The sequence below is a fragment of the Natrix helvetica genome (genome assembly GCF_964273705.1).
Source record: "Natrix helvetica genome assembly, chromosome: 1".
Lineage (NCBI taxonomy): Eukaryota > Metazoa > Chordata > Lepidosauria > Squamata > Natricidae > Natrix > Natrix helvetica.
In genome coordinates, this window is record NC_138548.1 from 252,422,797 (window position 1) to 252,448,552 (window position 25,756).

The window sequence follows — 25,756 nt, forward strand, 5'->3', positions numbered from 1 at the left end:
GGACAAAATGACTTGGCTGCAATTTATTTTGAGAGGGGTTTCCCTCTTGGTACAAGTAGCAGCTGTAGGCTCCTGGTTGATTTAAAAACAGAAACAAATGATTAAAGGCAAATTTCCTCTGTTGCCCCTGATATGAGTTCCTCTGCCCTTCCCTATTTCTGATTATTATCTATGCTAGAAACTTTGAATTTTAGCATTAAGTTGTGGCACCTTCCAATAAGATGTTAGTATAAAATAAGACTTTCATTTGCAATCTTTATCTTTATTTTCTGGTTATTATGTTCTATATTGACATAATATTTGTATACCACCATTGGTTTCCCCCCCCACAGTTGTCAATCTGAGTCATATGGATGTCCTGTTCTTAGGAGTAAGACATTGAAAATGACATTAGCATTGGTATTATTGTTCACCAGAAGGAAGGCATGAGGACTAAATAATTTGAATTATTAAATTATATTTGGGGATATAATTTACATAGCAAGAGCTTGCATAGTTAAGAAAGCTCATCAATTCTGTCTGGCCATGAAATAGTGTTTTGTGGGTATTTTACAGCTTTTTTCAGTTTTTGTGTGTAATTTATTCTGTTTATACAATAATATATTCTATAGCAGTGGTTCCCAAACTTTTTCAGTCCACCACCCCCTTGGTGGTACAAACTGATCCACAGTGCCCCCCACCCAGTGTGGAATTCAATTTTTTTTAAACTACCGGTTCTGTGGGCGTGGCTTGATGGGCGTGGCTGGGGGAGTCATGTGACTGGACGGTTTGCACGACGGAAGGAAGATAGTAACAGTAAAATTCAAAACTGTAACAATTAATTGCACATTTATTCAAAATCCAATTTAAAAACCTTTTTAGTTAATGTTAATTCAACAAAATTGTTCAACATGATCCAGTGATACCAGGTTTTCAAAGTCTGATAATCATTCATCAAGAACCTTAGTAACTATAACTTAGTAAACTCAGTAAAATTTAGTAACTACTTCAAGGAAGGAGCAGCATAGCAGCAGCCAGAGACCTCAATTACTCAATCAGAATGGAGCTGGAAGACACCTTGGAGGTCGTCTAGTCCAACCCCGTTCAACCAGGAGCAATCCTATACAATTTCAGGCTGTCCGGTCTCTTCTTGAAAGCCTCCAGTGATGGAGCACCCACAACCTCTGAAGGCAACTTCTGTTCCACTGATTAATTGTCCTCCCCATAGAAAGTTTCTCCTTAGTTCTAGGTTGTTTCTCTCCTTGATTAGTTTCCACCCATTGTTTCTTATCCTGCTTTGGAGAACAGAGTGACTCCCTCTTCTCTGTGGCAGCCCCTCAAATAATGGAAACTACTATCAGGTGTCTCCCCCCCCCCCCCAATCCTTTTCTCTAGACTGGCCATTCCCAATTCTTGCAACTGTTTTTCCTATGTTTTAGTCTCTGGGCCTTTAAACATCTTAGTTGCTCCTCTTTGTAATTCTTCCAAAATCTTCCAAAGTGCATGGAACACTTTTACCTTCCCACCAAAGGTGGTCCCTATTTTTCTACTTGAATTGTTTATGTGCTTTCGAGCTGCTAGGTTGGCAGAAGCTGGGACAAGTAACAGGAGCTCACTCCATTACACGGTGCTAGGGATTCGAACCGCCGAACTGCAGACCTTTTGATCGACAAGCTCAGCATCTTGATTTAGTAAATGTTCAAAATTACAACAGCATTGAAAAAAGTGACATGACCGTTTTTCACACTTAAAACCATTGTACCATCCCTGGGGTAACGTGATCAAAATTGGGATGCTTGTCAACTGGATCATTTTACGAAGGTTTCGAGGGTCACATGATCCCCTTTTGTGACTTCTGGCAAGCGAAGACAATGGTGAAGCCAGATTCGCTTAACCATGTGACTCACTTAACAGCTACAGAGATTCACTGTAACTGTGGCACAAAAGGTTGTAAAATTCACTTATCAAAATTTTCACTCAACAACAAAACTTTTGGCCTCGGTTGTGACTGTAAGGGCTGGCTGCCTCCCAGTGAGCCTGGGGGACAGGGTGGTGGTGGCATCAGATGCGTTTCAGAAATATATCCCTAGCGTTTTTCTCCAGTCCCCGAGGAGTGTATGTGTGGGGGGCACACCCGGCACTCCTCCAGGTTCCCAGAACCAGCTTTTCCCTGTGGAATGTCAGGGAGACACAGGAGATCGCCGCCCCAGCAGCGAGTCTCTCCTGGATGCTTGGAGCAGTCACTCATCTAAGCCCCCATCCTCCCCGGGCTAAGTCCGAGCCTGCAGTAAGCAGCAGCGTCCCCCTCGCCTCCCGCACATCCTCACCTGGGTCCTCCCCCACCCTTAGATGGGGAAACTTCAGCAGGCGGGATTTGCAGGCAGTGCTCATTGCCTAGGAGACGGGAGGCCTTCGTGACCCTCTGCATCGGCTGCGTGTTCCAACCAGGGCTCCGAGGGTGCGGAGAATTCTGGGCCAAGAGACGCGTGTCCTAAGTCGGCCTTGGACTGCATCCCCCCCGCCCTCCCGGACCCTGCACCAAGTCTTGTCCGGGTCCCGGAAGGGCGTCCGGCGCAGCTGCTGCCTTGCCCACCGCTGGCCAGAAGAGGTGGTGGGAGGAGACGGAGCCCAGGCTGCGCAATCCTCCGCTTGTTATGGAGCGAATGAAGAGAAAGACAAATCGGGCAAGGAAGCAGGACGGCCAACACGGGGCAGCATCTGCGGGACAGAACTGCATGGGGAAGGGCCGCGGCTGGCTGTCCAGCCCGGCACCCGCCGCTCCAGATGAGCCGTCAGGAAAGGGAGGGATGGGGCTTGGGGGGCATTGTCCACTTCTTGGGGATAAGAGCCGTGGCCTCGGGCAGCTGCCCGCCTCCTACCCTACAACTCATGACAGACTTGCAAGGGACCTTATAGTTCATCTAGTAATCTAGTCCCTTGCCTTTTAGCACCCTCCTGCCGCCCCCCCTTGCCTCTTAGCGCCCCCCTGCTGTCCCCTTTGCCTCTTAGCGCCCCCCTAAGTCATCCGACCGCCCCCCAGCGGGCGGTTTCGCCCACTTTGGGAACTACTGTTCTATAGTGTATGGAATAAATGTACCATTTCCAAAGACTTTTAGAAATTGAGCTAAACCAGTTAAATAGAACATTATTCCATTTAAATACAGTAGCCTTCGTGATTTTTTTCTGGAAGCTGAAAAGAGATCAAAATTTCACATTCAAGGTTAAACACAAAAAAAGCAAAAGATAAAAGCCTATGAAATTTTATTACTATTTCATTTGAGAAGGGGACATCATATACCATTTCCTCAAATTTATTTAACAAATACATATAGCTGGGTGGCATACAGTATATAAAAACTATACAGTACATCGTAAAATATTAACTAAAAACAGAAAAAGATTAAAGATAAAGGTATATTTATTTAAAATATGTATATAGGAGAACATTTCCTGGTGCACTAGAAAAAAACCTTCAAAGTAGCATCCTAATTCTGATCAGTTTGCTTATTAAACCACAATTTTTCATCTCCTAGTTTTATAAAAATCCAGTTTAAGCATGGAAAGGAAGTCTCTTCTTTTTTCAGATTATTTTTTGATGGAGATTATGTTTCTGTGGACACACACACACACACACACACACACACACACACACACACACCACACGTTATTAACCCTACACACATGCATATTATTAAACCCAATCTTTTTGTATTTTGTTACAATTTCTGTATGCTAGCAGCCCAAATTTTTCCCTTATTACAAAAAGGGAAGGATTGTAAGGAAAAGTTTTGTTTAGAGATATATAACAAATAAACTATTTTCTGTACTTCCGTTATGTCATATGAGCATAAGGCAAGGGAAAGATACAAATGAAGAGCACTAAAGCAAACATTTAACCATACTAACGAAGGCTAGTTTGCTCACTTCTTCCTTTATTCAGTCAATCACTATGAAAAAATCTTGGTAGAGGTTTCTTCAGAAATGTAATATACCTGGATTTCTCCATTAATTCAATATAAGGTCTGCAAGATTCAAGTTATCTTATTCTGCCCCATGGCTCCCATTTGTTATTGTTCTTCCTACTATTTCATGTGTTATTTATTGGTTCGTCTGTAAAGAAGAGATAGTATTATTTGCACCTGCTGAGTGTTCCCAATTACATCATACATTTGTTCTGGCTCTTCAGAGGATTTTCTAAGGACCAATGTAATAAAATGTACAGTAGTACTTAAAAAGTTTTGAATCCTTTTGCATTTTTATATATTCCTCATATTTCAATATTTCTGATCCTCTATAGCAGTGTTTCTCAACCGTGTCAACTTGAAGATGCTGGCTGAGGAATTCTGGGAGTTGAAATCCAGACATCTTCAAGTTGACAAGGTTGAGAAACAGTGCTCTACAGTGAGGGATCCCTTCTCTACAATGCGGGATCTACTAAAGCAGTGATAAAATATGTTTTTCTGCTCGGGTGCCAAAAGAGCATAGCATGTGCATGCATGCCCACACCCATAATGCAATGCCCTCCCACCCGGCGCATAGGTGCACAACCCCCCCATCCCCCTGCGCATGCATGCATGCAGGCCGCACTGAAGCCTCCAGACTTCCAGTAGGCCCGTTGGGGAGTTTTTCGCCCTCCCCAGACTTCAAGAAAGCCTCCGGAGCCTGTGGGTGGTGAAAAACAGCCGACTGAAAGTTCTTTTCCGGCCCATTTTTCGCCATCCATAGGCTCTGGAGGCTTTCCTGAAGCCTGGGGAGGGTGAAAATGGCCTCCCCCTCACTCCGGAAAGTCGAAAATCAGCTGGCCACTGCCATAGGGCAATGCCTCACATGCCCTCAGATATGGCTCCGCATGCCACCTGCATGCCATAGGTTCGCCATCACGGTGCTAAAGCATTTTGCCCATTTAGCCTCTCAATCTAATGATCTCCAGTGAAAGAGAATATAAGTCTTCATGAGCTCTTGCTGTCACGAAATCTGTCTCTATTAAATCTAAACCCACTTTTGTCCACATTTATGCTTTGTTGATAGAATTTCATCAATTCTGAAAAGTCAATAGGGAAGCCAGATTCACATTACAACCATGTTAGTAACTTAACAATTGCAGTGGCAAAGTGGGGCAAAATTGACAACTTGCTTGTCTTGCCTAGCAATGGAAATTTGGGGCTCAATTGTCATAAGTCAAGGATTGCTGTATTTTTCGGATTATAAAACACACCTTTTTCCCCTCAAAAAAGAGGGTGAAAATCTGGATGCATCTTATACACTGAATACAGCATTTTTTGCCTCCCAAACCCCCGCCCCTTTCACCAAAATGGCCATGCATAGCCTTTAGGAGGCTTTCAGAGTGCTCCTGGGGGCTGGGGAGGGCAGAAATAAGTGAAAAACAGGCTGTTTTTTGCTCGTTTTTGCCCCCCAGGAGTACACTATAAGCCTCCTAAAGGCTATGCATGCCCTTTTTTTGACAAAAACCGGGCCATTTTTGGGACGTCTGCAGAGTGCAAAAACTTTTTTTAAAATTGGCCTCTTCAAAATGGTGCGTCTTATACTCCGAAAAATGCGGTACCTATATTTCATTAAAAGGTGTTTTATGGGCATGTTTAATGTTACTGTGGATTTAAATCTCTCTCAAGGAACATGTACATTCAATTTTAGCATGCACCAGGCACTTGACTATGTTCACAATAGATATTACTATGCCAGGAATTACATGTCATATATTATATTATATTTATTATATTTATTATATTATATTATATTATACTATACTATACTATACTATACTATACTATACTATACTATACTATACTATACTATACTATACTATACTATACTATATTATATTATATTATACTATATTATACTATATTATTATATTATATTATACTATACTATATTATATTATACTATATTATACTATACTATACTATACTATGCCATGTTTCATATGAACATTTTGTTCATTTTCAAGGCCACTGATTAAAATGCTATGGCACGAAATTCTTTGCAGCTGTGGTAAAAATTCCATTTTTGCAGCAATCCCAGTGGAAAGGCCTTTTGCATATCCACATGAATGCACTGCCAAGTTTAGGAAGTTCTTAACACAAGACCTAGCTTTTAAGTCAGAAATACAGTAATTTTTTTTGTTTTACTCTGGAATTTCACATTTCCTATATTAATTGGCCACGAGAACAACAATCTGGCACATTGACATTTTTTTTCTCAGCAGTTATAGGTATTAATAATTCCCACAAAACACTAAATTTATTTGGTTTGGGTTTGGAATTTTATGGTTTATGAACTATAATTTATGGCCTGGACATTTTAGGTAAAAGCAACAAATTGTGCTTTATTCAATAAACTGTGATTAAATTATGGTTTATTGTGTATATTTTTACCTGTAACACACTCTTTATAACTATAGTGACATACACACTTTTTCCAGTAGAGTGGAGGGAGGGGTCACAGCAGGGTTAACACAGCCTGATTGGTCCATTTGACTGAGAGAAAACTTCTTAACCTTCGCCTTCTCCCGTTGGTTCCCAGTTTCCTCTCAGTCAAGGTCCAAGACACAGGTTTGGTTCCTAGTAGTAGAGTTTTAGTGGGTTTTATTAGTCAGTGTTAGTGTTGTTGGCACCTTGAATTTGGAGTTTTTTATTTAAAAATTTTTTTCTAATGGTCCGCCTTGCAGGGCTGTTGTTCGACTGTCCTCAGGAGGCTGAGATAGTCAGTGGGGGGGGCGCTTCCTCCCCCTCTCTTAAGGGATCGCTCCGGACTGGTGCCTGGGGTCTCGGGTGTGCCGGGCGATCCTACGTGCTTTAATTTGTCTTCTTAAAACTTTCCGGTGAGGCTCGCAGCGCGCTGGGGCTTTTCGGCGCGAAAGCGGCTTTTCGGCTTCTAATTTGAACCGCTAGCTTCCCGGGCCGGTTACAGCCCACGGCAGCAGCGCGGAATCGTTTTTCTTGGTGTTGGAAGGCTCCTAGGGGCTTAGGAGCTCAGCGGTGATTTAGAGAGCGTTTTGGGAAAGGCGAGCTTGCAGCTGCAGGCATTGGCAATTAAGGGCGAGGGAGCGGCCATTTTTAGGCGCGCTTTTGAAAGCACCGCCCAAAAGAAGCCGGCGGCCATTTTGAGTCACGTGTTTGGGGCTTGCAACACGGAGAGGCTGTGAAAAACGTGGCTGTGCTGTTTGCAACTTTACCGGAGGCCCGGAGCAGGCGATTCTCACCAGCTGAAGGGCAATTCCTACCAAAGACCTCGTTTTGGAGCACGTGAGTGGGGATGGCAGATAGAACTGAGTCCCAGCAGGCCGCGCCAGCTCAGGCAGGCGAAGATCAGGTTGAGCCCACTCCCCCAGTTAGGCCTCGGGTTTCTAGGCCTTCAGCTGAGGACAGGCCTTCGAGAGCTCTGCAAAGGGATGAGCTCAGGCGATCCAGGGCCATTGAGAAGGTCATTGAAAGGGCTGAGAAGAGACAGGCCAGGGATCCTAGGCCCAGATCCAGATCCCCACACGTGGCGGCTTCATGCCCTCCCCCACCGGTGGCTAGGGGGTTCAGCCCTTCCTCTTCCTCTTCCTCTGCTTCCCCATGCAGATCTGATAGGAGTCAGGAGCGGGGGGCGCCTCGCTCTCCTTCTGCTTTCCCGGGGATTAGGGAAGAAGATAGGGGGGATCCATTGGAAGGTACCTCTGCAGGTCCAGTTAGGGGTAGGAGATCCAGCAGGGCCTATGTGGCACCAGACTATGATTCAGAAGGAGATGAGGAGGATCTCGAAAACCTCCCTGAGAATCTCAAAAGGCTTATTTCTGCAGCCATTTCTAGGGGCATTTCCCAAAGGGACAGACCTTACCACCACAGTCGAGTTACTCCCTTTAGTAGGTCCAGATCTAGGGCTTCTTCGCCTTCCCTCATGAGTGAGGTCTCCTCTAGGGGGGAGGCACGGAGGGACGATTGGGGGTTCTCTGAGGAGGAGGATGCGGCTCCTGAGCCGCCTCGCTCTTCCAATCTTTTCCTCCAGGCCATGTTCAAACCATTGCTTAAGAAGGCTAGGAGGACCACCAAGGTGGGCACGGGGGACCCCACGGTCCCACCGCCCACGGATCCGGACATGGTCATGTTCTCAGCGACGGCCACCAATAAGGAGGAGATTCCTGCCCCTCCTCTTTTCTTAGAGGTAGCTACTAGCCAATGGGCCCGTCCTTCTAACTTTTCCCCACCTGGCAGCAACGACCGTCGCGCCTACAACATGGAAAAGTCTTTTGTGCAAGCTATTCAGCTTCCAGTTATAGATCAGCCCATAGCAGCTTTAGTCTCCTCCTCTCCAGTAGTTTCGGGGGACGCGGCTGACAAACTTAAGGCAGAGGACAAGAGGGCGGAGCTCACTTTACGTAAAAATTTTAAAGCCTCAGCATGGGCGGTGCGGGCAGCGGCTGCTGCCTCGTACTTTAACCGTACTACGGTCATGTGGCTCCGCCGGCTCCAGGAGCGCATTCCGATCCAGGAGGAGCGCGCACACCAGGATTTGGCTAAAATAATGGCAGCGTGTCAGTATTCGGCTGATGCGACCCTAGACGCAGTTAGATTTGGTTCAAGTGCTTTGGCCACCTCTGTGGCCTCTCGTAGACTTTTGTGGCTCAGGAACTGGCAGATGGACTATAAAGCCAAGTGGGACCTAGTAGCTGCCCCTTTTGAGGGTCCAAATTTGTTCGGGGCTTCCTTAGACCCGATTTCGGTGGAAAACAAAGATAAAAAGAAAGTTATGCCTACATCCACCAAGAAGGCGGAGTCCCGTAGTCATCCCTATCGCAGGCCCCAGTTCAAGTCTTATGACAGGGATCAGGACCAGCGATACCAATCATACAGGCAGGACAGGTCATTTCATAGACAGAGTTTTCAGGACCGTTCTAGATATCAGCCGCAGTCCAAGCGGCCCTTTCGTGGGGGGGGCGGCCGCCCCTTCCGCAGAGGGAAATGACTCGAACCCGAGTCATCCCATCGGAGGCCGCCTGGCACTGTATGCGGACGAGTGGGATCGGATCACGTCAGACGGTTGGGTCAGGGCGACCGTTCGCCACGGCCTAAGGTTAGAATTCCTCTCCAAACCCCCAAGTTTTTTCAAAGTTTTTCCCCCGGCTCGGGACCCGAAGCGGCGTCGTCTCATGGACCTCGCGGTCGCCCATCTTCTAGAAATCAGGGCAGTGGAGGTCGTTCCGGAGCCGGAGAGGGGTCTGGGCTACTACTCCCATCTGTTCGTAGTTCCAAAATCCTCGGGGGGTTGGAGGGCAATCCTCAACCTGAAACGCCTAAACCGCTACCTAGTATACAGGCGGTTCAAGATGGCGTCCCTGAAATCCATTCTGCAGGGCATTCGGAAGGGGGATTACATGGCTTCAGTAGATTTGACGGAGGCCTACCTCCACGTCCCCATCCTTCAGTCTCACCGGTGTTATCTCAGGTTCTCTCACCGGGGCAGGCATTACCAGTACCGGGCTCTCCCGTTTGGTCTGGCCTCAGCTCCGCGGACGTTCACCAAGGTCCTGGCAGCACTGGCGGCTTATCTGCGTTCCATTCCGGTGAGACTTCAGTGCTACTTGGACGACGTCCTCGTTCAGGCAGGGTCCCTCCCCAGGGCCAAGTCGGATCTTCGGCTGACGATCCGTTGGCTTCAGGCGTTGGGGTTTTCAGTGAACTTTCCCAAGAGCCACCTGTCCCCATCCAGGCAGATTCTACACCTAGGGACAGTGATAGACTCCGAGTCAGGGAGGGTCCGCCTGTCTCCAGAGCGCTTGTCCAGCCTTCGCCAGCTGGTCTCCTCTGTACAAAAAAGACGGTCTGTTTCCATCCTGACCTTGTCTCAACTTCTGGGGAAGATGGTCTCTTGCATAGGGATAGTGCCCTGGGCCCGGCTCCACCTGCGACCTCTCCAGTGGGCCTTGATCCCGGTCCAGAGAAGGATGATGAGCAACTCCTTGCGTCCAGTTCCTCTACCGGTGGAGGTGAGACTCTCGTTTCGGTGGTGGTTGTCCCCAGCGCTGCAACAGGGGGCTTGTTTTTGGGAGCCCGAGAGAGTCACAGTGACGACGGATGCCAGCCTCTTCGGCTGGGGGGCCGTGATGGACTCCGACATGACCCAGGGACGTTGGTCTGCCTCGGATCTCCGCCACAACATCAATTGGCTGGAGCTAAAAGCCGCGCGGCTTGCCCTAAGGACTTTTCGTCATCACCTGCGGGGGCGCCATGTCCTCCTGCTTACGGACAATGTGGCGACGAAGGCCCATGTCAATCGCCAGGGGGGCACCCACTCACGTTCTCTCTGGCGAGAGGCGCAGTCGTTGGGCTTGTGGGCGGAGAGACACTTGGCCTCCATAGTGGCGGAGCACATCTCAGGAGTGTCCAATCTTCAGGCGGATTGGCTGAGTCGCACAACCCTAGACGATGGCGAGTGGCAACTGGGCCCGGAGTTGTTTCGGAAGATATGCAGCAGGTTCGGCACACCTCGGGTGGATCTGTTCGCCTCCCCCGACAACGCTCAGCTGCCCCGGTTCTTTACCCGGTTCCAGTCCCCGTCGGCGGAAGGAGCGGATGCTCTCAGGAGCCGATGGCCCCCGGGTCTCCTTTATGCCTTTCCTCCCCTTCCCCTCGTTCCCCGTACGATAGGGAAGATAGTCACAGAGAGGGCTCTCGTTATTCTGTTAGCACCATACTGGCCGAGGAGACCCTGGTTCGCGGACCTGGTCCAGCTGTCGGTAGCAGACCCCTGGAGGATTCCCCCGGGGGAGGTCGTTCTGAGTCAGGGGGCTTTACATCACCCAGGGCCTCAGTGGCTCCATCTGACCGCCTGGCTCTTGAACGGAGGATCCTGAGGGGGCAGAGACTTTCGTCAGGAGTCATAGCCACCTTAGAGGCGTCTAGGAGGCCGTCCACGGTTAGAATTTACAATGCCACATGGAAAGCGTTTGCGAAGTGGTGCATCCCTTTGGGGTTGGATCCTTCTAGGGCTACCGTCCCAAACGTGTTGGAGTTCCTCCAGAAGGGGTTGGAGGATGGCTTGTCGCATAATACGCTCCGGCGTCAAGTGGCGGCTTTGGCCACCATTCTGGGGGGGGAGGGTTCCCCCGTCCTTTCCCGGTCTCCACTGATTAAGCGTTTTCTGAAGGGGGCGGCTAACATCCGCCCGCCTCCGGTTCATAGGTTTCCAACCTGGGATCTGACCCTGGTTCTCCAGGCTCTGACGAGCTCCCCGTTCGAACCACTTAGGACGGTACACATGCGTCTGCTTACCCTTAAGGTGGTGTTTTTAGTGGCCATTACATCGGCCAGGCGCATTTCAGAGTTGGGGGCCCTTTCTTCACGCAGTGACCTGTGTGTAATACACCAGGACAGGGTGGTCCTTCGCTTGGATCCTTCGTTCATTCCGAAGGTGAATTCACAGTTTCACAGGGCCCAGGAGGTCGTGCTCCCGAATTTTTGTCCCAATCCCTCGAGAGAGCGGGAGTTGGTGTGGCATAAGCTGGACGTTCGCCGGGCTGTTCGCATTTACCTAAAGCGAACTGAGGGCATTAGGAGGACGGAAGCGTTATTTGTTTCCTTTCGTCCGGGCTCGTTAGGATGTAAGGTGTCTTCTTCCACCATCGGACGATGGATTAGGTTGGCCATAGTTGAGGCTTACGGGGCTTCTGGGAAGACTCCCCCATCGGGGATCACTGCGCACTCCACCCGCAGTGCGGCTACTTCGGCGGCTTGGGCCACCAGGGCACCTTTCGAGGATATTTGTAGGGCGGCGGCCTGGGCTTCCCCCACACCTTTTATTAGGCACTATCGTTTGGATACTTATGCCTCGGCTGAGGCATCCTTTGGCCGGAGGGTCCTTCAGAGGGTGGTGGCCGATTCTTCACCTGGGACCCAGTCGGCCCGCCCGGGGACGTAGCGTGGGTATGTCCCTGCTGTGACCCCTCCCTCCACTCTACTGGAAAAAGAACGTTGGTCTTACCTGAACGTTTTTTTCTGGAGTAGTGGAGGGAGGGGTCACATTTCCCGCCCTAGTTAGTTAGTTAGACAGGGTCCGGGAGGTGTAGAATCGGGAGGCCCCGGGGGGGCTTGTTCTTGTTTGTGTTTGAATTGCAGTTGCTGGCCGTGACATCGCGGAAACTGGGAACCAACGGGAGAAGGCGAAGGTTAAGAAGTTTTCTCTCAGTCAAATGGACCAATCAGGCTGTGTTAACCCTGCTGTGACCCCTCCCTCCACTACTCCAGAAAAAAACGTTCAGGTAAGACCAACGTTCTTTTTCTTGTTTTTTAAATCCTATGCTATTCATCAGGAAATGCCAACATAATGTTGTTCTCCTTTGCCAGAAATCTCAGTCAGGTTTTGTGATTGATTGCTCAAAATATTTGTAATTCACTTGTGATGTATTTTTTTTTAATTTGCTCTCATTTGTTCTACACTTTCCATCTTATAATTTCAAGCAATTGCTGTTTGGTTTTTATATATAGTTGATACATTATAATCATGTTATTGAAAATCCAAATTGAATACCTTTACTATTTACTTCTGAACATAATGAAATTTATTTAATACTCCAATGAAAAATAATCTGGAGCAATCAGGTTTCTTGTCAGGTACTGATTTGTTTTGAGCAACATAACTTGATACTAAATATGAGAACCCAACTGTTTTTTTGTGAGTTATGTCATCAAAATTGTTTCATGCTAATCCAAAATGTTGCAAGGAAGAGATTATTATGCTTCCTGTTTTATTCTAATGTTTTTAATATAGTAATCTATGTTCTCTTCCCGACCAGAGTTTGTGTTTTTTCCTCAGGTAAGCGCAGAGCACTGAAGCTGAATTTTGCAAACCCACCTTTCAAATCCACTGCACGATTTACTTTGAACCCTGGAGTTCCTTTTCAGAATCCACACATGTGAGTATAAAGCCAGAAGTTCCACAAGCTAGAACTATTGTCTCACATATATTTAATTCAAATCACAAAAACATTTATTTGAATTGAGATTTTAAATCTGTCTACCTACCATGTAGTTTGAGAAATTAAGAATATACTGCTTTTTAAAATTCAAACTATTGAAACTAGGAATGTACATAAAAACTCATGCTATTTTTCATTGAAATATTCCCTTATGATTAATTTCATTAACTGAGTAAACTGATTCATGCTTCTATTTTTCAATTTCATTATATTCTTACTTTCTACATATATTTATGAAAGATACAGCTGAGGCATTTCATTTCTAAAAAAACATTCTTTAAAAAATAAACCCTGATAAAATACAGATTTCCAGGAATTACTAGATTTATTAAGTTTTTAAGAAAGAGCTACCAAAATAGCCTTATGTTCATAAGTAAAGTTGACAGATGTATAAAACAGATGGACATTTAATGTAGTAGGACATATCTTGAAATCTGATCTGTTTCCTCAGGCTGCAGGTGCAGTAAAATCTGGAATTCTTTACATTTTATTTTAAGAATTCAGAAGTTTATTGATGAAGTGTATAAGAGTCTTTATATATATTTAATTCCCTCAAGTGTTGTTACTGTGCAATATGAAATGCTTCTGTTTTGCTGAATGGATTGGTACTTTTTTCCTTTATAGTTCAGTTTTTCATTTTCCACAAACAGCAATTTTATTGTTCTGCCATGTTTCAGTTCCATATCTAGAACTGAATAGATATCTATAGATCTATATCTAGTCACATAATATTACTGTTACTGCTAAATTAATAAGAGGTGTGGAAAAGATGTATTCCTCAATATAAGAATATAAATGATGAGATCCAAAAGTTAGAAAACATTATTCTAAAAAAAATCTAAAAGAATTTCAAATTTCTTTTTTAGATATATCTGTCAACTTTTTTAGGATTTACTTCCTACAATAAGATAAATGAAATCTCCAGGCTTCAGTCTTTTTACACTGGGCTCATATTTTCCAGTTTTCTGTGCCTTTTTTGCAGTGTGCTTTTTCTCTTTTTGATAACTTTTTTTCTTTATAAGAAATTATTTATTTATTTATCCGTCAGTTCTAGAGATTTTCTTTACCAATGATGTTTTCATCCAGTGACTTCCAAATTGAATTTCTCTTTGTGATAGTGGCTTTTGTCATAACAGCTTCTAGGTTCAAATCCCGGCATCCTCAATTTCACTTATGCTGCTGGAGATACTTCTATGTTCTTAATGCTAAATGGCATTATCAAAATAGAAAATAGAAAAAAGCTTTTTCTGTAGTATTTAACTTTCAAAGACTATAGTGAATTTCAGATTGTTCCAGTCCAATTCCTATATAACTGGTGCTTGACATAAATACAGCATTGTTATTCCTTTTCAGTGAATAAATCTATTCCATAATCTCTGACAGTTTGTATGATATAAATTGTGTTGGGTAATAATCAGACCCATTGTATCATTTTTTTCTTGCCTTATAGATTTCCCCTACTTTGAGAAATTTAGATTACAAATTACAATTATCTGATTACAAGTTCCACTGAATTCAGTGCGCCTGCTTCTGTGTATATATTTGTATAATTGCACTGAAGTCTTCAACGTTAAATACTTTTGTCATATGTCCATCATTTACCTTTATTTTTAGGATACCATAAGTTAACAAATAAGGCCTTTTCATCTAGAAAATTGTCACATACCTTTTGAAAACTTTTATGGTTAGTATTTTTGAACTGTTTTAAGTTGATTATTCAGATTAGCATATAGTATAAAAGACTATGGACAGAGAGACCAAGACTGTAACTAATTTGAATTTACTTTCCAGTCTTCTAGATTTTCTTTAAACAGTTAATTGCTTCTATTGATTCTAAATTGAACTTCAGTTCCACACAACTATATTGATAACTCTTGTGAAATAATGTGTCACTCCATTATAGGAAAGCTCAGATAGAATGGTTCCTTCTATGAGGTAGGGATTTGTTTCTAACTGCACCATTCTGGAAGTTTGAATTGTTAATCTTTGTTTCTTTTAGGATAATGGAGAAGGAAGCATTTAGTGATGTGTATATTCCTTAAAAAATTATAGATATATTTTCTTAGCTGCAAAATTTAGATCTGCTTAGGAGGCATGGATACTTTCTATTAAAAATTCACTTCTTTTTATATATAGAAATATATCTACTTTAAAAGGCATTATTTAAAAATATACTTATTAAATTTGGCTGTGTCAGTAAATATGGTTAGTATGTTATTTTTTGTTTTATCTTGAGAAGTTATATTTTGTTTTGCATTGCAAATATTACTTTATTTGTTGTCTTGGTAATTATAAATATGTATATATATATATATGTATGTATGTATTGATTCTAAAATCTGAATTTGACAGAAAGGTGTTTTATTATTATCATTTATTATGATAATATGTGAGTATTAGCATGTGCTCAGAATCGTTCTGAGTTAGATTTTCTGAATTAGTTTACATAGTATCTAGAGTAGATCTCTTCCCCCCCTTTTTCCGAGCTTTATGGTTTGACAGTTCATGTTCTTTAAACATAATTTACTTTTCCATTGCTAGTTTCACCATCCACTCTTAATATAGGCAATCCTCCACTATGTGAGGATTCATATAAGGTCTGTATTATTTTAGTATCATTTCTCATATTTATATATATTTTGCATCTGTTGCTTGGCTGCAATAGTTTAGATACATAAAGATTTGTAATCAGTCTTTAATAAAATATACTAATAAATTATTTTGATGGTGGACAGATAGTAAATCAATATAGGATATTATATACAGAAAACATAATGTTTAGAATATATATACAGAAAAAAGGAAACTACACTAACACATACTGCTGTAATAGTGATATGAGCTTGTGACAGAAAATGCATTTATATCTTTACTATTGGTAATTTAAGAAGCTATGATGAATTAGTTTGAAAACAGAATATGGAAATACTAATAATGCTTCTTGCGTTCTATTTCATTACTATCAAATTTTAAAGCATAGGGCATAAAGCGCTTAATTTCAGCATAAATTCAGAGGTGGGATCTAGAAACATACTATGTAGCTATTTTCAGAATTGTGCTAGAAATCCACGGAAATATCTATGCACCTTTCTTCCAAGGTGGCTTCATCTTATGTATTGTGTTCTAGCTGCAGGATCTAAATTGAATCTCTGGTCTTTAGAGTTCATTAGATTTTTGGTTTGGCTGCATTACTTCAAAATTTATTTTCGATCATCATTTCATAATTGCTATCAAGTCATTTGTGTTTTCTATTTTTGCTTAACACTATTGAACTAATCATAGTAAGAGAGAGGGCAAGAGATGATGTAGTAATTTAAACTTTGGTTTGTAAGTGCCAACTTTTGAGCTTTTTTCTAAAAGCTGTTAGTTTCTCTTCAGATACAGAGTTGTTCAGATTATCCAAGGGCAATAGTTTGTACAAAGAAATGTTACCCCTAATTAGTGTTGGCTTGCTAAAATAAAATTAATTTGGTCAGGCTTATATATCAAAACAATAAATAATTGTAATGAAAAAGTATAAAGGTTTTGATTATTGGCAGCAAAATGGCATAGGAATTCTCAGGTGTTAATAATCCCTTTAGATCCTCTTGTTGCAGTTCAAATTAAAAGTAATTCTGCTTTCATTAAGCTATAACAGGTGAGATGCAGCATTAATCTGGGCCATATCTAATATTTTTATATATAAAATAAAAATAGGTTAGTGATATATTTTAACCTTGTATTTCAATATTCCTTTTGAATACCACATGTTGGCTCAGAATCTGTGTTGAGATGTGCTGTAGAATTATGTCAAAATATTCTGGAACTTAACTAAAGAACTGGCATTATTTTTCTCATGAAAGGATAAAAATTAATTTAACAAATTATGCACATTTCAAGGATTAAAGCAACTATATTCCCACTTCTTAAAAGTGATAATAAGTGAGGAATAAAGTGAAATCTTCTATTGTGTCTGAAAAATATATTTGCACTAAATTCCTTTTATGCAATTATCAAATTAAAATAATGATTACTGCTGAAACAATTACTTTGATTACTTTGTCTTAAACAGTTGAGAATGCAGGGTTAGATAGCTTAATTACTATATTTCATGAATTTATGTCTAGTGCCATATATAAGTACCTGTATTTCAGTATTTGAAAGGACAGATTCAAATGGACAGATTCAAATTTTAGGAATTGTGATGACTCTATCTCCAGATGATGTATCAATCTTGCTGTATCTTTGGACAAGTTGCTTCAAAATTGAGTTTTTCATATACATATTAAAAATTTTCCAGAAAGGATCATTGGATTCTCCCACACACTCCCCTCCTGTTAAAATTCCCAATATGATTAATATAACATAAGTGCTTATTCTCTCTCTTTTTAAGCCTCTAGTTGGATTCTATTTAAAAACAATTCTCAAGAAACATAAAAAGAAGCATTAACTATCTTTTTATACTTACTAAGCAGAAGGTTCAGGAGATTTTTATATAGTCATTTCTATGTGCATTACCTCCTGTCTATTTTTAAGGAAGGATTCTTAATATCACCCCCCCCCCCCTCCAAAAGTTTATTACAGCTCCTTCATTAGAGAATATTACAATTATAGTAGATTTCTTATCTGGAAATATCAATGAAAGAATAGAATCTGGAAATACTTATTTGTTCCTCAAGAAACCATTGAATGAGCAGATGAATGAAGATACCTCCAGCTTCTTCAATGTTTCAAAATGAATTAAATCCATTCCACCCTAAAAATCAAATTATAGTTACTATTGATTAGTTGATCCAAGACATAAGCAGTGAGATCAAAATATGATGAAACAATGTGAAAAAATACAATACGTCATTGAGATAGTTTCACAAACAATTCAATGCGATAGTTTCAATAGTTCATATGATAACTAAAGATACTTCACTGAAAATTAAAATGTAATGAATTTGCTTAGTTCAATAGATTTCCATATGACTTACTTTCGAGTAAGCCTCAGATTGTAACATTCAGCTTTTATTTAACGCACTGCAGTTTAATGTACATTGATTTTAACAAGGCTTAACTTATATACTATAGTGTTTTTTATTTTATTTTTTTTCAAGTGGAAGGATAAAGGAGATAATGTGTATATTTTGTCTGAAGCAGGCTTTCTTCTCAGTGACTATCTATGCATGTTCTTGCATTATATGGTAACAGCACTGTGTTTTCCTGTCATTTTTATAATCCTTTTCCTGGCTGAAGTGATACTCAAGCAACAATGGGTAGTAATCACATTGCCCCCTTCACCTTCAAAAGGAGAGAGGCGGAGATGATCGTGAAACTTTCCAGCAGGCTACAGTAAGCATAACTGTGTGTTAGCCCATAATATGTTAATAATAGCCAAAAAGAGATCATCAGCACAATTATAGTACCTTGCAGGAATTTTTCATATCATGAATGAATTAATACAGCTGTAAAATTATGCATATAGCTCAATTTATATACTCATTTTTATCTGCATATGAATGAACTTATTGTTATGTTCATATCTACAGTACTGTCTCTGTCCCTGTTAATTCTCACTGGCATTAAAATGATTATTATTGTAAAAATAATAGTATTTTTCAAAATTACTTTGTATTGAATTACAACAGCCTTCTTTTAAAATTAAACATAATTAAAGGCAAGATATTTAAAGAACAAAAAACAGTATATGAAGCAGTGCAGAGATGTGGTAAAATGAAGGATGATTTGCAAAAATAAAAAGATTGAGAGGTACAGTGAATGATGTTGGTAAACTAGACTTAATTACATTTTATTTTCATCACATTCCTTTATTTGCCATAGTATTCCTCTTCTGTACTCTGCATAATGTTGGTTACTTAAAATCAGTTGTGTGAGAGTTAGATATATAATTCAGTAATTTGTTTTATTTATAAGATTAAATTTCGATGGAATTCAGTTCACTTTTTTCTTTAATGCCAACAGGTGGTGCTCAAAAAAAAGTTTTCTTTGACTGCAGAGCTTAACATCAATGTAAACAGGTTGCAAATTGTAAATCTAAACTTCAGATCTTGCCTGCCTTTTTCAAAATCATTGTATATTTCATAATAATGCACCCTTAAGAGATCATGCTCATTATTAAAAGTGGATTGTTGCAAAGGAGAAAAATATGTGATTGTTTTAAAATTACCAAATATGACAAGAGAATAAAAGGAGTTTTGGAGTTTTCAATTCATGCTGAGTTCATTTAAAAGCATACATACAGAGGTCTGGATGTACATGTAATTTCATAAATAAATATACAGAAATATTGAATATATTTTTTATTTATTTGATGAAATGTTGCACTCTATAAATGGTAATGAGTGAGTTCAATGTACTTCAAACAAACATATTTCATTCTCTTGGAATATACTTTAACTATTTAAAATGTTTTTCAAATAGCAATAGCACTTAGCAATAGCACTTAGACATGTATACTGCTTTAACAGTGCTTTACAGCACTCTCTAAGCAGTTTTACAGAATCAGCATATTGCCCCCAACAATTTGGGTCCTCATTTTACCAACTCGGAAAGATGGAAGGGTGAGGCAACCTTGAGCCTGGTGAGATTTGAACTGCCAAATTGCAGTCAGCCGACAGTCAGCAGAAGTAGCCTGCAGTATTGCACCCTAACCACTGTGGCTCAAAATATCTAAAATAGATATTTTAACTTTATTTAAATTATATGTCAATTTCTAAGATTCAGATTATCAGAAGAAACCAAAATAAAGTGTTTAAATATTAACACTAATGTTAATCATAATACCAAATCAAATCTATAAATAATATTTATGCATTCAAAAAGTTTCTTCTAAAACTTATAAACAAATATCTATCTTACTCCAAATTATCAAGTTTAGAAAACGATGGATAAGTGAACATGCAAGATGTATCTGCTAGATACATTTATAGATTATGAAAAAAAAGGACTGCATTGTGTGAAATTTTCCCTGAATCTGTTTTTCAATAATACATATGATTCTCAAGCAATACAATAATTAAGTATGTGAGCATTCTAACACACACACACATGCCTGGAAAACCTTTCAAAATGTATTTGCTAAGACCAGCAGTAATATCATTTTGATAAGTTTTTCAGACATATTCAGAAGTGTCCTTAGGAAACCATGTTTCTGAGTCAGTTATATTATACAACGGAGGTGAAGTACCTGTGGCCCTACAGATATTGCTAATCTACCTTCCAATGTACTTCACAATTACAACACTCATTGAGGCTGCTGAGACTTGAGCATTACCAGGAAAAACTAGTTTCCTAATTCTACATATCTTGGATAATGTGGAACTAAAGAATGGATATAATTGTGCTAGTTCTTTATACAGTCAGAAAAATAAAAATTTCTAGTGCCCTATTCTAGCAAGAAAGCAGTTGATTCTATGCACTAAATAAATAAAATCATTTCCTGTTTCAGAGGTGACTTGAAGTTCCATAAAATATTCCAATTATAAACTCTCTACTCTTGGAATTGTCAAATGATAATTAATCTTAGTACATAAATAAGCCTAATATTTTAATTTATGAATCGTTTCCCAAAATCCAGAAGATAGATGAAGCTCTCTCTTCGTGCCTAGATCAGTTCATTATTATTATGATGTTATGTTGTAGTTCTGGTATACATTTGACAAACTTGAATATTGGGCACTATCTAATAAAATGAAATTCAATGGTGAAAAGAGTAAGGTTCTACATTTAGGCAAGAAAAACAAAATGCACAGGTACAGTACGATACCTTGCTCAGTAGTAGTAACTGTAAAAGGGATCTTGGAGTCCTAGTGGACAACCATTTAAATATGAGCCAGCAGTGTGCAGGAGCTGCCAAAAAAGGCAAAACAGTTCTAGGCTACATAAACACAGAGATGGAATCAAGATCACGTAAAGTATTAATGCCACTTTATAATGCCTTGGTAAGGCCACACTTGGAATACTGCATTCAGTTTTGGTCGCCACGATGTAGAAAAGATGTGGAGACTCTAGAAAGAGTGCAGAGAAGAGCAACAAAGATGATTAAGGGACTGGAGACTAAAACATATGAATGGTTGCAGGAATTGCAATCAGTGGAACAGCTTGCCCCCAGAAGTTGTGAATACCCCAATACTGGAAGTCTTTAAGAAGATGTTGGATAGCCATTTGTCTGGATCAGTATAGGGTTTCCTGCCTAGGCAGGGGGTTGGACTTGGAAGACCTCCAAGGTCCCTTCCAACTCTGCTATTGTATTTACTTTAAGCATAAATCAGATGTAATGGAACTCCATACAATAACCAGGCAGCAGTTTCATAGACCTGAATCCATAATCATCTCTGGCCTACCATGCTTTGGTGGATTCTACAGAAAATAAACTGCTCATGTGTAAACTTTTGCAGATATTCATGCCCAGGAACTGAGAAGTGGTAGAGGTGTCTAAATCATATGCCAAGATAGTGAAATGGCCTTAGTTATTGCTTAGGGATTTTTTGGCTTTTTAAAATTAATATTAATATGCTATGTGTATTCATATATCCAGTATATCATATGATCTATTGTTATATTAGAATGAGAAAGAATGGGAGGCAATTCTCTGTTTTCCTTTCCTCAATTTCTACAAGCCTATAGCTATCTTTTGCCAGTCTTATATATCTTTTTGACATTATAGAAAGGAGGAATTTAAGATAGGTAGGCCTAGAAAAAAAGAAGCAAAATTCAAGAGTGCAGGAGCCTCTCCTGTTTTAAGCCAAAAATAATTACTTCTTATTTTGTCTCTGAGAAAGATTGTCTTTGACTATTAAATGTTGACTATGATGTGATTTCTGTTACCTTTACTAGAACTCTGATATTTCCTATAAAATCTAAATTATGACTAATGTTTTAGTAAGTGCATTACTAAATATTACATACATTTTAAGAATAAGTTTTAAAGTCTACAACAGTCTTTCTTTTGATAGAAATTGGATTCCTAGATATGAAGATCGTTAATGAGTTGTTGTTGTTATTCTTATGGATTTAATTATGCATATGGTCCTCAGGTTATAATCAATCATTCAGCAGCCATTCAAACTTGTGATGGCAATGAACAAGGGAGACTTATGAGGGATCCTTAGAGTTCCAGCTGTTGTGTTCCCGCATTCATGTGATCACAATTGCCAATGTTTCCTACTGATTTCCCCAAAACAAAGTCGAAGTGTGATCACATGAGGTCATTGTGTAATAACCCGCACTATCCTTGTATAACGATAGGAAGCAGGACTTCCAGAATTGTTGTTAGTAAGTGATGTCATATGTGTTTTATGACTGCGGTGTTTAGGAGTAGCAATTGTGGTTCAAACTGCTGTTGTAAACCAGAGACTACCTGTATTGTCTATTCTAGATTGTGTGTGTGTGTAGCTTTTCTAGCAATTGGGGAAATATTTGAATATTTTTATTTTTCCATATAATAGGTTAAGTATATACTTAAGAAATACTCTATTTTCTGAATGTGTCATTACATAGCCTATAGCTGCAGATATAGACAGCAGAACTTTGACTTGACTAAAATAGCACTAGCATTCCTGAGATAAAAGTAAACTTCAGTTGCATTTCTGGCATTCAATTGGGATAAAACTGGCCAGTACCATTGCTTTTAGAAGAAAATACAGGTATGACTAAGGCTGATTACCTACTAGTGTTCGTTTATTAAAAAACAGTGTACAAAATCCTTGATTAGCCAAAGCCATGATCAGAGATAAATATCTCTGGACTCAATGGGTGACCACTTCGACACATATAATAGAAGAAGAGTTAATGTTAAGGAAATGAATTAATGAGAAGAAATAGATATGCAGTTTGCTAGGAAAATTAAGAGAAAGAAAGGAAAGAGATGTAATAGACTTTAAAAAAGGTAATTTGATCTCGAAGTGAAATGATGAGTACATTTAGTATGTTGGAAAGTATGGGTTAGGATCATACTTGTACTTTCAAATGAAAGTAAGACTACATAAATTAGAGATGCCCCATGTTATATGTCAGTAATGTAAGAATCAAGGATGAGTACTGGGAAATTGCACAAGAATCCACATTTATTTATTTATTTATAAAATTTATATAGTTGCTTACAGTGACTCGAATGTGATATGGAAAAAGACTATTCTCTTAAGTAACATGAGTGGATGGATTGAAATGAGAGAGTACAGAAAAAAGTGATTGGGCTACTTGGTTATCCAAAAATAAAGGATTGATGAATAGCTGCTTTTTTAAAAAAGTTCTACTTCAAATGCATAGTTTAAGCATTAGTGTATTTGAGCATACTTTTGGGAAAGGATTAATCATGAATCTATAAGCTGAATTTATTTGATTGAGTAAAAGTAGAAATACTGCAGGAAGAGAAGTTGTGAAAGTAGTAAGATTGATCCTGTTTATAAATTGGTGAGAGAAGATGGTGAAGTGAAAAATCTTCAGACCCAGTAATCATTTGGTTGAAGAGGCAAAGCTTAATTGGGCATAGTGTTTGCTCTAGCGTATGGTATGTTTAAAGATTTCAATTCCAAAAGCTTATTTCTTGAAAACTTTTTAATTTAAAGTAATAACACCTGCAGGCAATAATTCTATGTGGTGAGTAGCCTTTGAAAATTGTCTACATATGTAAATTGATAGGAATGAGACAGAGAAAACGTGATAACTATATGGCATCAACTTCTTTATTATTGGTGGTTATTTCTAAACTATTTCAACTATATTGGTTCCAATATTTAAAGCACAGAAGGAAATTGGGATCTCTTTAACCCATGTCAACCTGTTTGTGTTTTAAGAATTCTGTCTGTATTTAACCAAATTAAAATCTTTGAAAGTGATTATTTTGGTCAATCATCATCTACCTAGGATTTATTGAAGTCTCATCACTGCCATTTTTAAAGAAAGCCCTAAAGATTCATTTATTTACTTTCCATGAATAGGTTTTTCTCTCTTATTCTAGTGCCAGAGCTTGCACTAGCAGATACTAGTAACTAGTTGCTGCTGCTGTTATTATTAATAGTATTGATTGATTGATTAAGCTTGTACACTATTCCCTATAACTGTCGAAGGATTCCCTATAACTGTCGAAGGTTTACAGGTTAAAACAAAAACAAAAATCCACAATAAAACAATATTAGTTAAAAAAAAAGGGATAAAAGATGACAAAAACCAGGCAGCACCAGAAGCAGATCTACTACCCTTGCTAGATCTTTAAGGCCTTTTGAAACACCAGCATAAGGAATACCTGGATCACAGAGGGGTGGGAGAACCTTATTTCAGACTAGAGCACTTTGCAGTATTTTGCAAACAGGAGTAGTAATGGTGGAAAGAGTAAAAGTATGATTTCCTGTTTATCAGTTGCTCTCAATGGGTTTTGTCCTTAAAGGCAACCAAGAAATAGAAGGGTAGACCTTGATTAGTGACTGCCTTGGAAAGTGATCATTTGAAGTTTTATAGTGGTGATGAAAAGGAAATTTTGTGACCAATGTCTACATTTTTGACCGTTGCAGCATTTCTGTCAGTCATGTTTGCCATTACAATCAGTTATATGTTGTGCTGTCACTGAGATTTCTCCCCCCACCCCCACACTTCGGAGAGATTAACTGAACAAGCTATTTCTCTGTATAATGAAATTCATAGATAACTTTGAGTAAAGGGAAGAGCAGATGCTGCCTAGAAAACCATCAGACAAGAGAAGCGAGAACCTGCAATTCAAACCTGCAGTCAAAGAAACATAGGAAAGACCCACCCTAAAGGTCTAGAACCGTGATGGTGAACCTATGACATGCGTGCCACAAGTGGCACGCGGAGCCATTTGTCAGGGCACGCGAGGCGCTGCCCTGTCAGCTGGCCAGCGCGCATGCGCGCGCTGGCCAGCTGACTTCACCTTTTTAAAAGCCATTTTTCGCCCTCCCCAGACTTTATAGGAGCCTGGGGAGGGCGAAAAGAGCCTCCCCCGCCTCTCCCCCGGAGGCCCTCCGGAGGCTTCAGGGACTGTCCGGAGGCTTCCCTGACGCCTTCGGAGTGCTTAAAACGACCCTCCGAGCAAACCGGAAGTGACTTCCGGGTTGCTCAGAGGGTCGTTTTAAGCGTTCCGAAGGTTTCAGGGACCATCCAGAGGCTTCCCTGACGCCTTCGGAGCGCTTAAAACGACCCTCCAAGCAACCCGGAAGTCACTTCCGGTTTGCTCGGAGGATGGTTTTAAGCATTCCGAAGGTGTCAGGGAAGCCTCCGGACGGTTCCTGAAGCCTCCGGGGGGGGGCGGGGGGGCTCTTTTCGCCCTCCCCAGGCTCCTATAAAGCCTCTCAACCCTGGGGAGGGTGAAAAAAGCATGTAAAAATGGGGGGGGTCGCACGTTGTGCGCGCATGCACACTGGGGGGGTCGCGCGTTGCATTATGGGTGCGGCACGCCTGCACACGACCCCCCTGCGCTCCCTCCACTTGTGGCACGCAAGCCAAAAAAGGTTCGCCATCACTGGTCTAGAAGTTAAAAGGGGCGGGCAGGAATTGTGTACTTTCAGACTTGTAAGATTATGTTAAAGTAGCCCTACAGTAAAATAGATTTAGCTTATCCAGTAGTGTTTCTTGTCTGGTTATCCAGGGGGGCTGAAATCAAACTTGCCAGTCTGAAAGTACAAATTTCCTTTGAATATTCAAGGTTGCTTGCCAAGTCCCTGAATTCTCACATGCAGCATCTGCAAGGTTAACTGAATCCCTAATCATTAGTAAAACTTCTATCTTGTAGAAGAAATTTATATAATCTCTACCCCAATTTGTTCACCGACTTTGATTAAAACAAACTATTGCTCTAAAACACGT

The 25,756-nt window shown here is 40.6% G+C and overlaps 2 protein-coding genes across 9 annotated transcripts in view; both read left to right on the forward strand.

Moving 5' to 3' along the window:
* The window catches only part of LOC309382444 (uncharacterized protein), a 348,957-nt gene extending 339,886 nt beyond the window's left edge, over positions 1-9,071 (forward strand). Inside the window, exon 2 of the mRNA XM_081933948.1 lies at positions 6,422-9,071. Coding sequence (XP_081790074.1) covers positions 7,255-8,946 — 1,692 coding nt within the window. The 5' untranslated portion in view covers positions 6,422-7,254 and the 3' untranslated portion in view covers positions 8,947-9,071. The remainder of the gene's footprint in view (positions 1-6,421) is intronic.
* The window catches only part of MAP2K4 (mitogen-activated protein kinase kinase 4), a 75,741-nt gene that overhangs the window by 10,847 nt on the left and 39,138 nt on the right, over positions 1-25,756 (forward strand). For 3 of the 8 annotated variants that reach the window (XM_081933966.1, XM_081933961.1, XM_081933962.1), the window contains 2 exons: positions 12,793-12,892; positions 18,176-18,271. In XM_081933966.1, coding sequence (XP_081790092.1) covers positions 18,192-18,271 — 80 coding nt within the window. In that variant the 5' untranslated portion in view covers positions 12,793-12,892; positions 18,176-18,191. Of the gene's footprint in view, positions 1-12,239; positions 12,893-14,569; positions 14,640-18,175; positions 18,272-25,756 lie in introns of those variants that run through there. The other 5 variants (XM_081933964.1, XM_081933965.1, XM_081933967.1 and 2 more) reach the window with 4 other exon arrangements.